The 12360-nt window shown below is 41.0% G+C and overlaps 1 protein-coding gene across 1 annotated transcript; it reads right to left on the bottom strand.

Annotated features, from left to right (window-relative positions):
• Nucleotides 1-111: 111 nt before the first annotated feature.
• LOC139284024 (zinc finger protein 462-like) lies at nt 112-11554 on the bottom strand. The gene is made up of 10 exons (XM_070904174.1): nt 11545-11554; nt 6269-11442; nt 5869-6158; nt 5552-5670; nt 4955-5089; nt 4588-4831; nt 3774-3916; nt 3455-3678; nt 1493-2807; nt 112-939 (listed from the first exon to the last, which is right to left on the bottom strand). Exons 1-10 carry the CDS (start codon nt 11552-11554, stop codon nt 797-799), a joined length of 7797 nt encoding a protein of 2598 aa, XP_070760275.1. The 3' UTR covers nt 112-796.
• Nucleotides 11555-12360: the final 806 nt, after the last annotated feature.

Below are 12360 nucleotides of genomic sequence, written 5' to 3' on the forward strand. Positions count from 1 at the left end.
ACTTTCACGTTGAACTGCCTTATCTTAAGTAGTAATTATATATAGTAAAAATATTAGTTGCAATAAAACAATAATAGTAGTGACAATTTAATTGTTTTCAGTTTTCCACAGTTCTAAATACAGTGACACACATCACATGTGGCAATAACACTTTGAGTTTAATTACAACAAAAATAAATCATAACATACGACGAGGTTAAAAAGTAAACAGAAGTTGGAATATTAAACTAAATACTGTTATTATTGAACTTGGTTCACTGGCAAAGTACACAACAACTTATGTTCAAATACCCAACAGCACCTGAAGGCAGCACAAGCGTTTCCACAATCAGTGGTTATTGAGGTTTGTCCAGTTCTGTAACAATACTTCACAGTGTAACGATTTTTGCATGTTTTACTGCAATAACCTCTGATTTATATCTCACTTCATATGAACTGCAGGAATTAAAAAAAGATCTTCACAATACAGTTATTCATGGATATCCATTAGTGTCTTTAAACAAAACATCTCTAAATAAAATCTTAATGACAACGTGTCAGCATCATACAGTCACCATATTGGTTCTTAAGTTCGCACAAATGAAATCCTATGCATAACAGCTGTCCCATAAAAAATATTTCATTAGAAAAGGTTTAAAATCTACAAAACATAAAAAATGAATTTGGAACCAGGTTTTAGACAGTATATTCAGTACAGTAAGAAAGTGGAGGACGGTTCATGAAAACAAAATCTGGCTTCTCACACAGAAATCAACAGTGGAAGCCCGTGTTACTGTCCACAACATAAAGAAAAACATTATATTCCATGTCGCACGACGTGACGCTCCAGTTCAGAGCTGTTCGTGAGGTTTCGTCCACAAAATTCACAGGTAAACAATTTCTCCTTTGTAGCTGCTGGGCACAGGACTGCAGCAGCTCCATCTGTGACTGTGAGCGCACCTGAAGAACATGAGAAATGAACTTAGGCTGGTGTCGCATGCCATTTCCCGAAACTAACTAGGGGTGCAACCCACAATTATTTCCATCAACGATTCATCTGTTGATTTGTCCCCCCTATAAAACCACAAAATGTTGGAAAATTGTGAAAAATGTCCATCACAACTTCCAGGAGGCCAAGATGACATCTTCAAACTGCTTGTTTTGAATGTTGCTGCTTTTCTGGGGAGTTGAAGCTCGTTGATTAGAGCTGAACAGGTTTGTCTATTAATTGATTGTCAGAGAATTAATCTGTAACCATTCTGATAACTGATTAAGCGTCTAATTTTTCAGGAATGTTTTACATCATTATAAACCGTATATCTTTGGGTTTGGACTGTTGAAGACGTCATCTTTGGCTCTAAGAAATTGTAACTGCCTCTCTCTGACATCGCTGGAGTGCAGGCTTACATGAAAAACACCGGGTGCAGGTTTTTTTGACGTGTTGCCCTTCACTGTGCATCAAAACTCTTATGTTTACTCATTAAGTTTCATCGTGACCAATTTAGCATCTTACCTTTGGGCACATGTGGATTATCGGCTTCCTTTATCCCGTCACGATCCTCATGCTCCTGATCTGTGCATCGGTTCTCATCGTCTTCAGTGATCATCTCATCTTCTTTCTCCTGCTTTTGCTGAAGATGATCATTCTGATCTTCCTCCTTGCAACAACCAAGAGGGTGCATTTCTTCTTTGAGATATTCATTCTCAAGTACTGGCATTTCCCCATAAGAGTCTGTTACTTCCTCACATTTTCTCAGATTGTGCACTTGTTCCTTTTTGCAGTTTGTCAAGGAGACACCTAAGATCTCCTTATGGCTTATCTTAAGTTGTCCACAGTTGGGCGTAAGAGATAACAAATGCCTTTCAGCTCTGAAACTCTCTTCAGCCCTGATGTCCTTTGCTTGCGCATGATCTTTCTTTGCAGAGGCCGAAATTGCCTCCGTATTAACTAGATTTTTTCGGCTGTGGGTCAAAGCGATGCTGCCCTCTTTATCCAGCAATCGGATCTCATTTACAACATTATCTACAATCTCAGGCTCAATGTTCTGCTCCATCTTAACCGTTCGATCCTGATCTGCCCTCTTGCGCATCTTGCGGATGCTGCCATCCTCATCCAGCAGTAGGATATGACGTAGTATATCATCTTCTACCTTAGCCTCGATGTTTGTTCTATGCTGAAGGGCCTTAATGTGTAGCTTGTGGGCCTGTGCCTTTTCAGCTATTTTGCCATATGTCGTTGAGCTGCCCTCTGCTGCTTCCTCTTTTTGTCGTGTGAACGTTATGCTGCCGCCTTCACTATCTTTGAGTTTGGGTTGAGCTTTGTTCTCATTTGTCTGCCTTTCTTTCTCGGGACCATTGCAATCCTCAAACTGGATATCTGCATTGTTTCCTTCGCCAACATTTTGTTCTACTATATTTTCTATCCCCTGTCCTCTCGCAGTGTCTGGCGAGAACACAATCCCTGCTTGTTCTTGTGGGTCCTGCTCATGCTTTTCTTGGACAGTAGCTTTTAGTTTTGCATTCTCATATTGAAGGTATGGACTGTCTTCATTTACGTTCTTGCCGTCTGGCCCTTCCTTCCGATATGTTTCCTTGATCTGTAGTGTAGTTTTCTCCTTGATGTTATTTTCTGCTAGGTTCTTAGCTTGCGTCTCATGTCGAACTTCATTACAGTCCATAACAAACTCCTCTGTCTTTACATCCTCACTGTCATTGTTGCGGTGCTCTAAGTTAGACAAAGGTTCCGCTTCTCCTTCTGGCATCCCACCAACCCTTGCCTCCAGCTGGTCAAGGCTGACCTGACCCACAAGCTCATGATTCCTCATGACCTGCACAAAAGAAAAAAAAACAAACTATGAATTTAAAAGAACCCATATAGCTCATTACCACCTCAGGAAACTCTTTCAGGGACCCAGGAACCTGTGTTTCAACCGGAGGATCCAAGGCCTAAACTTTTTTTTTTCTCAGCCATAGTTAACAGTGTACTACTCCCTGCTCTGTAGGTAGTACTTTGCGATGAACCAGGAACTATTGGGGTAGAATTTGCAGTGCTGAACGTAGCTCATTGACACAAACCTTTCGGCTCCAACAACTTGTATAGCTTTTTGAGTGTTTCATGGAGTTTGTTATGCCAAGTTTAAGTAAAACTATTCTTTCTTTTTTAAAATGAAGTGTCGTTGTTTTACTTTTAGCTGCTTGTTTAGTTCCTGTGGCTCAATAGTCCCAGGAACTCTTTGGTGGAAAAGGGGCTACGGTGTCATACGTGCACTACTCTCCCCCTTGAGGGTTCAGTGAATAACTTTTATTTTCTATAATGCATTTTCACACCAGCTACTGAAAATGTGAGATAACGAAGTTGTCTCTGGTTCCCTTTGCTTTTTCAAATTCCACTACATTGAAAGTGGATCATTTGTTAATCCTTCAGGCACAAAGAAATTCCAGTGATGCGTAGGGGGGGTTAGAGACAAATCCTCACCTGATGCTTATCACTCAGGTGTGCCTCCAAGTCGCTCAGCCGAGTGCAGTCAAAGTAGCACAGCCGACATTTGTAGGGTTTGATGTCATCATGCCTCATCATGTGCAGACGCAGGTTATCGGCACTGCCACTTGAAAAAGTGCATTTGTGACAGCGGAAGACAATGCCTTGAAGGTAACGTGACAGCTTCGGGCGACGCACCTCTATTGGCACAACACGTTCCTCTGGAAAACAAAAGAAACAAAAAGCATTAACGTGACATGACAGATATGGGTATCAGCGGGTGGGAACACTGAAACCTGTCGAGCGTCTAACCCACCACGATGCAACACGACGTGATCGATCATGTTATTCTTGTTCTTGGTCTGGTAGAGGCAGAAAGGGCAACGGAGGTCTTTCTGATGAGTAGGTTCTGACTGGCAGCTAGGGTGACCCGCCTCCATGTGCATTTCCAGGGTTTTCCTAATAAAGGGCACAAAGAGAAACAAGTGATGAGAATGTATGTCAGTTACAAAATATGATGAATGTCTGGAGACCCAAATCCCAAATGAAAGCTTAATGACAAATGGCAGATTGCCAACTAACCATCACGGACATTATGTTTCACTGTTAACTCTGACTTGAGAAACAGAGTTTAGATTCAACTGACTATCTCTACATGAGTACGATGTTCAAATATGAATCAATTTCTGAATAAGAAAGAATATGCCATGTAAAACATTCTCTGTTCACTTTTACTTGAATATTGAATAAAAGTATTGAATCAAAACATACAGGCTATGTCCAAATCACTCTCTATTTTCTATATAGTGCATTATATTTACTTCCTCCATTTTATTTAAGTGTTTGACAACTTCTGAGTGCGGAATCTATGCTCTAAATAGTGCCCTCAAAAACTCCCTTCTTGTGTGGCAAATTTAATGCTCAGCCGAAACAGTAATAACAGAACATTTTTGTTGTAGACGTAATGTATGCTATGTAAATGTTATTGACTTTTGGCAATGCACTAAAAAGTGTAATTATGTAAGTAGTAAGTACCTAGAAAAAAAAACATTAGTAAACTGTAGTTTTCACATTCCAAAAACAATCCCTTTTTTACATAAAGAAAATGTATCATGTTGGTTGTAACTTACCTCAAACCAGTGAAAAAGTTGCAGTCCTTACACCTGAGGATCTTCTTCCCATGGCGATTTAGGTAGTGTCGCCGCATACTACGCAGGTGTCCAGTGGTGAAATTGCAGACCTCACAGTGAAGCAGGCTGTTCTCAGGTAACTTTGTTTCTTGCGCGCTCGCTTTAGATCGGGCACCAGCCTGTGCCATCAAGCTATAATGGTTCAACTGCCGCTGCACATCCGGAGGCTCCAAGTACAGCGATTCTGTCAATGTACAATAAATCACAGTCTCTGTATAGCTGCTAATGCAAAAAGTGTGTATTTAATATATATTTTCAACACCGTTATACACATTATGATGTATTAAACACGATAGGGATGACTTGCCTTCAGTAATTTCAGGTTTTTCATCAAGTTCAAGCAAATTGTTAAATTCCTCTGATGAATTAGGGGGCTCCTCGTCGGCCATGTGAGCGCTCTCTTCATCTTGGTTGCCAGTCTCAGCAGCATCCATAATGACATCTGGGCATTCAGCATCAGTGCGTACATGGAATGAAAGATAGAAAAAGTTGACATATCCGAATACAAGTGGTGTGTAATCTGTGCAGTAAAGTCAAATACTGACATATGGGCTACAATATCTGGTAAATTCTAAAATTTGCTTTGCAACATTTAGACTTAACCCAATTTTTAGAACAGAGAATATGTAATACCCACAACCTCTAGGTTTACATAACTGGCAGCTGAGTATATACTAGTAACCTGTAACAGCTTATTTTAAAAACATAATGTATGGCAAGATGTCCTTGAATGTGTCACACATTGATCAAGATGACCAACAAATTCGCTGATAATTCAATATTTTCTATGTAATCAAATATGCCAGCAGGTAAAAGACAGAATACATGGTGCATCATAGTAACATGATACCATTACCAATTTATTGAGTGTTAGGTAATGGTACGTTATATACAGGTTACTCACCTTTATGTCTTTTCGTAAAATGACTCCTCAACAGGCCCATGGCGGTCGTCCGAAAGGAACAGAAACTACATAGGAAAGGCCTCATAGTTCCAGTTTTGTAGAGGACGTATTTGTTAATTCTGTTGAGATAATAGCAAAAACACTTTTTTGACATTCAGTCAGATGTTATCACAGTTAGCTTATCAATAACAAAATACATGTTGAGGGCTCTAGACATAAAAGGACATTAACTTTTTTATATTTATTTATTTTTCATTCATGTTCAGTTTTCTTTTGGTCCCAATTCCTAACTCCAAATCACCACAGTTTCTTCTTACTTGTGCTTTAATGCTGAGGTAGGCAGATTGTCCCGTTTCTTCATGGCCGCCACGGCTGCATGGCTGCGCTCATGCGAACGCAAGCCTTTCAGCGACATGAATCTCCGCCTACACTGTTTGCAATTGTGTTTGTCTTCTCTTGATTCCAGCTCTGGTTGCTCCAGATCAGTGGGTTTTGAAGGTGAAGACTGTGGACTTGGTGGCAAAGTGAAGGTCTCTACCGGTGTCACATTCCACTGGGCCAGTTCCTCCACAGTCTCGTACATGGGCAGTTCATCTTGCCTAAGGAGCTGAGAATTAAACGCAGCAATGGTCAACACAATTTAAACTTACAAGTGTAGCTAAAGCATGTAGCAAAGGATCAAGACTGTAAATGACCATATTGGCGGAGTCAACTTACATCACTGGATTTGGCCACTGGCGTTGTCGTAATGACAAGTGATGCCTTTGTCTTTTCAGCCTTTTCCCTCTCTTTCTCTCTCTCTCTGTGGCGATCCAGATGATAACACAGCTTTCTAATTCCATTCATTTGTTTCTTGCAGAGGGCACATTTGTAAAGCCCTGTCGTCTTCTTTGATCCTTGCGATAGCACAATAAAGTCCAATATGCGATCTGAGCTATGAAAAGTACGATAGTGGGCGATAAGCAGCTGAGATGAGTTAAACATTAAGTTTGGGCACATCTTACATTTGATGGGTGCACTTTCCTCAGATTCAGCTTCAGGCAGGTTGCTGGCCTTGTTGCGATTACGTTTGTTATACTTCTCTAGCAGCTTGTATGTGGTAAATGCATCAAGTTTGTGAGTCTTTTTGTAGTGAGAATGCAGGTATCTTCGACGCCATCCAGTATAGGTACAAATGTGGCACTTGTACAGCGATTCCTCATTCTGTACTGACTGTGTGTTTGATTGACTCATCTCAAGAGTGCCCAACTGGGGACTGAAGCCATTGTCTGCCTTGCTCACTGCTGATGTTTTTGAGAAAGCCTCCAATAGTGATCCCTGAGAGCCATGATCAGGCTGTCTTTCAGTTTCAATTTCAGCTGAATGCTCAGAAGCTGTTGCCTCAGCCCGCCTGTGGTCCCTCTCACAGTGGATTTTCAGTTTCTTCAATGATACATGAATTTGGGGACACTTTTTACACATGTACCCTCTTTCATTGGAACTTTTTCCCATCGTACACCTGACCATGTTTGTTACAAGTACTTCACGTGTTTGAAGTTCATCTGCCCTGGCTACAAGGTCTGGATGCCTCATTTGGCAGTGAGTGAGAGTGCCATGGTAGCTAGCATTCACATAGGGACAACTTGGACACATGTAGACTAATATTTTGTATTCCCCTGTCATTGTGCTAGATTTACATGCCTCAGAAGTGTTTTCTGGTTGCTGAGTTAAAGGGTGGTAAGGAGATTTTGGCGCTGGCTTCTCATGGGCCTGCTTGTATACTGGTGCAAAGTATTTTAAGAAAGCTTCCTTTCCATGTTTTTTAATATAATGGCTTCCAAGACGCTTTTTCCTCAAATAGGAACTGGAACACAGGACGCACTTGTATATACAATCCTGAACTTTTAAAACAGATGCAATCTTGTGGCAAACATGCAAGTGTCTACCGAGCGCAATTTTTGTGCTGCAACTATAAGCGCAGTGCTGGCACCTTATCACTGAATATATTTTCTTACTTAAAAAGGAAGCTTTCGATACTGATCCCCGATTGCTGTGGGTCTTAGATTGTTTTATTTTACTCACAGCTGATGGTTTAGGAGCTGGTTTGAGCATGTTTGGCACTGTGTTTGCCACAGTCTCATGTTCCTGCTCACAGTGCTTGTTCAGCTTTTCAGACGTTGCACAGATTCGTGGGCAGGTTATACACATGTACCCACAAAGTTTCAAACCAGGACCTTTTCTTTTCAAACAGTCCTCTGAGTTGCGTAAATATGCTTTATCCACGTGAAGACTGTCTGCCCTGTATGCGAGGGTAGGATGCTTCATCTGGCAGTGAGTGAGAACTCCTTGATAATTGGTATTCACGTAGGTACAATGTGGACATTTAAAGACATGCATACGTGTTTGGATTTGCTCTTGCTGTTCTTGTGTTTCATCTACAGCTTCTTGGTGTTTCATGCCACGGTGAGTGTTGAGACCGCGCTGGGTATGAAAACTTGCAGGGCAGTAAGAGCACTTGAGCATCGTGGAAGATGCTGTTGCTTCAAGAGATGAACCAGGTGAGTTGTCAAATTCAAGAGGCACTTGGTAGGTGTCGAATGACACGGTCATTTCATTGTGGTCTTCCACCTGCCTGTTTGCACTTGGCTTCTTGCTGTTGATGACATCCAGGACTGAGCCGTCTTCTTTCACAGACCAAGGATGAACAGCATGGTAGTGGCGTATGATGCTCGACATTGAGCAACCTTTAAATGAACATGCTCTGCACGAATACATCTTGGTTTCATTTTGTCCAGATCTCTGAGATGGTAAACTGCCATCAGTGCCATCACCGTCACTAATATCACCAGTGTGCTTTATTTGACGTTTCTTCCTTTTAAGAAGGGATGTTTCAGGACCAACATATAACCGAGCAGTTACGTACTCAAGGCTTGGTCTACGTCCTGGGTGGTGTTCCTGGTAGTGTTTATAGACTACTGTTGCTTTTTTGTGAGCGAAAACACACAAGTCACAGTGATACCCTGCCTGTAAAGCTCCTTGTCTAAAACACACTCTTAAAATATCTGTAACTGAGCGTTTTGCTCTGTGGATTTTCCATATATGCCTCTTCAAAAGATACACATATTGAGTGTTATATGGGCATCTATAGCACTGAAGGGTCCTCTGTGTTTGCGAGTCTCTAGTTGAGGGTGATGCTGAAACCTTGCCAAGCTTCTTTGTCTTTTTATTTTCATTTCCTTCTTCCCCAAGGGATGCATGATTGATTTCTTGGTTTGCAGTTGATTTTAAGTGCGATTTCTGTGTCTCTTTGAGAACCATAGTAGTATATAGACGGACTTGTTCGCCCTTAACCACAAATCCACGATGTCTTTTGAAGTAATGCCGCAATACCTGGTCCACGGTACTCTGTCTATAATTGCAAAAGTGGCAGAAAAACAAATGTTCATCCCCCTCATTCATAAGAGGAAGAGGTAGATGAGTGGGAAAGGATGACTCCTTTGCTTGAGATTTTGATTTTTCAATTTCATCACGAATCAAAGCTGTATATTCAACAATACGTTCTCTGCTGAAAGGAAGGTTTTGGTGGACTCTGGCTTGATGGGTCATTACTCCTTTTACAGTTAGATTTCCATAGTTGCACTTTTGGCAGTAAAACAAGTTTTCTGGACACGCATAAGCATTCAATTTTGTCACCACAGTATCTGCTGCTTCTTTTTCACTACATACCTCAACTTGTTTACTAGTTTTAGAATCAGATGGTGAAGTACTTGCTGAGGCCTCAGCTTCACTTTGAAGTTTCTTTTTCTGCACCTCAGTGCTAGACCTTAAAATCTCTTCAACACCTGTTAGTCCATGCACAGCATGTTTTATGTTATTATGACTAACAACGCTTTTGATGTTGGTACTTGAATAACTGCAAAACTGGCAGTAAAACAATGTATTTGGTGAACTGCAGGATAAACTGCCCATTCCGGTAGGCATTTCCTTATCACGTTGGGAGGTCGACTTCCTTACTTGACTTGTGTCCTCCGCAGATTCCACTTTCTTAGTTTCGGCAGACTCTGAATGAGTCTTAGAAGCTTCTGTTGTGTGGTTAGTATTTATCAAAAACGATGAAATCTTCTTTTGCTGCGACAGCTGAGCCTTGTTTCTTGTTTTCTTAGAAGAATCTGAGATGTTCTTTTGAGGTGTAGATTTTTCTATTACTGTCACAGAGTTTGGAGACTTTTGAGACTTCATCTGTGATGTGACACAAGCGGACTGTTTGATTTTGTCTATTGTGATTACTTCATCTGGGTGGGTTTTTTGGTAGTGGACATGCATAACAACAACTGACTTATGACTAAAGTTGCAGTTGTTGCAATGATACAAGGCCACGTCTGCCCCTTTTGTGGTGGGATGTTGGGGTGAGGGTGCATTTTTGATTTCCTTGCATGGTGTACAGGGACTCTCAAGAGAAATCCATCCTGGTGTTTCAGGACTGGGTGCTTTTTCACATGTATTCAACTGAGATGGTCCCTCTTGGCATCTAGTCGCCAAGTATCTGCAGTACATCAAGGAATTATCCACTTTATGTGTTGAGTGCTTTTCCTTGTAATGTTCTTTCAAGGCCTTAACTGCGTTGGTGGTAAATGGGCACACAAAACATTTGAAAACCAAACTGAGTTCACGTGATTGCATCGTGAATACATTTGGGGCCTCTGGATGATTTTCCGTGTAGTGTCTCTTGAGATCAGCCACACTTGGAAACTCAACTGGACACTCCAGGCAGCGAAAGGTAGCACTCTGATCATTCGGATCCTGAATGTAGGCAGCGTTATATCTTACGTAGGGGTGGTTGTTCTGATAATGGGTAGACACACGTCTGATGACATCACTGTAGTCACAGTGCTTACAAAAATATACTTTTGGGCTTTCTGTGTCTCCATCAACAAGTTTAATCTTCTTTTCTTCTTCATCTTCGCTAACTTCAAATGAAAACTCTGTGTTGCCTGATGATTGTTGTTCACTTGCGTTTGCTGTCTCAGGGAGCTTTGTCTCTTCTTTGTTTGACTTAGCTTTTTTAGCAGGATGACTTTTTGACCTTTCATTATTGGTCCTCTTGCCAATGTTGTTAGGAACTGTTTCGCTGACTAGTTCCTTAGACTTTGGTGGTTTCAGGTTAGTAATTAAAAGGTGGTCTTTTAGCAAAAACCGGTCAGTAACACATTTAGTGATGTCAATCGTGGGCTTTGCAGTAACTTTAAACACACCACTACTGTTTGGGCTGGAGCTTGAGGGAGATTCTTGCAAAATCAGAGTTCCTTTGGTATTATCCAGAAACATTGAGCCATCAGCTAACTTCACTGGGGGTTTCCCATTCGATCCCGATGGTGCCGAAAAGTACTCGGTGATAGCTTGCAATGGCCTCTTGTATGTTTTCAGATCCTTTGATGTTACTGTGCATTTAGTTTTTGAGGTAGACATAACTGATAAAACGGAGGAAATGTCTTCGGCAGCTGCCTTCTGCTGTTTTGTCGAAATGACAGTTATTTTGGTCTCTGGGTTTTCAGAAATGATTAGATTACCTATCATGTTCTGATTCTCTGATTTTTTAGGACATTGTTTCTCATGTTCGTTTAAAAAGTCCTGACTGCCAGCTTTAAAATCACAATGCTGGCATTCAAAAGTATTTCCTGCGCTGTTGCTATTGTTGTCGGTGTTGGCTTTGTTAGTCGTAGGCGGCTTTAGACCAGCATCTCTGAGAGCAGCATCTACATCAAAGTCATGCACCTTGTTGAGGTGTTCAAAAAGGTAGACCTTGGATTTGAAGATGAGGGGACAGTGACTACATTGGAAAGACTTGGTCGGGGGCTCTTGGGTAACAGCTTGACTGTGTGTGATGTGGCCAGAGGTGGAAAGGTGCATTGAATCTGAGGGGGCAAGTAACAGATAATGTTGAATACTCAATTCAATTTGATGCACTCCATTGAAACAACACTTAAAATTGTCAGACAATTTACTGTAATAAATACCTTTTTGCATCTTGCATTCCTCTCTAAACCCAGAGTCTTACATATAAAGTCACAGCTACACACCTAGAGAATTGAAAACATACATTATTGCACTGCTCAAGCTAAGTTAAGGGCACTACTTGGGGTTTCCACAGGGTTTTAAAATATGAAACATTGACAACAACAGAAAGAACAGCAGTACAACAATGGCAGTAGAAACAAATAGGACCTCGGTATTGAAGTCAGTCAGGTAAGTTTAAGAGGAAGGAGACGTGAAACGAGTCTATCCCCTGCACTCACTAAACTGACACGAACTCTTTCAAAAACACAATCAGAACAAAAAGTGGGCAAATACAACTTACTAAAATACTCAGTGCACACAAAGTATGTACTCACGCATGCAGACAAAGTCAGGATGAGGCTTATGAGGCAATATTTTGATTCGCAGATGTGAAGAGACCACACATTTCCGCCATTTTTCCCGCTAGTGCAACTCTCTCTAGCTTTTCCTTCCGCTCCAACAAGCTATCAATGAATGTTTAGCTACAACTTCACTTCCGCCAAGTCATATAACCTTCAAAATAAAATTGATTAGAGGCGCTCATAATGCTGTGCACAAAAAGCTAGCTCGATTTCACTTTCACTAACTGATGACACATTCAGTGAATTTACCAGCCAATCAATTTCATAGGCTACATGCTCAAATGGCCACGAGATGGCGTTATTTCTTTAAAATAGTGGAATTTTCCAAATGTATTCATTTTCAGTTAAACATGACATATTAACTGTGCATTTTTTACTGAATGTAATAATAATAAATAATAACAAACTACGCAA

Source organism: Enoplosus armatus, chromosome 4 (assembly GCF_043641665.1).
Source record: "Enoplosus armatus isolate fEnoArm2 chromosome 4, fEnoArm2.hap1, whole genome shotgun sequence".
Classification (NCBI taxonomy): Eukaryota; Metazoa; Chordata; class Actinopteri; order Centrarchiformes; family Enoplosidae; genus Enoplosus; species Enoplosus armatus.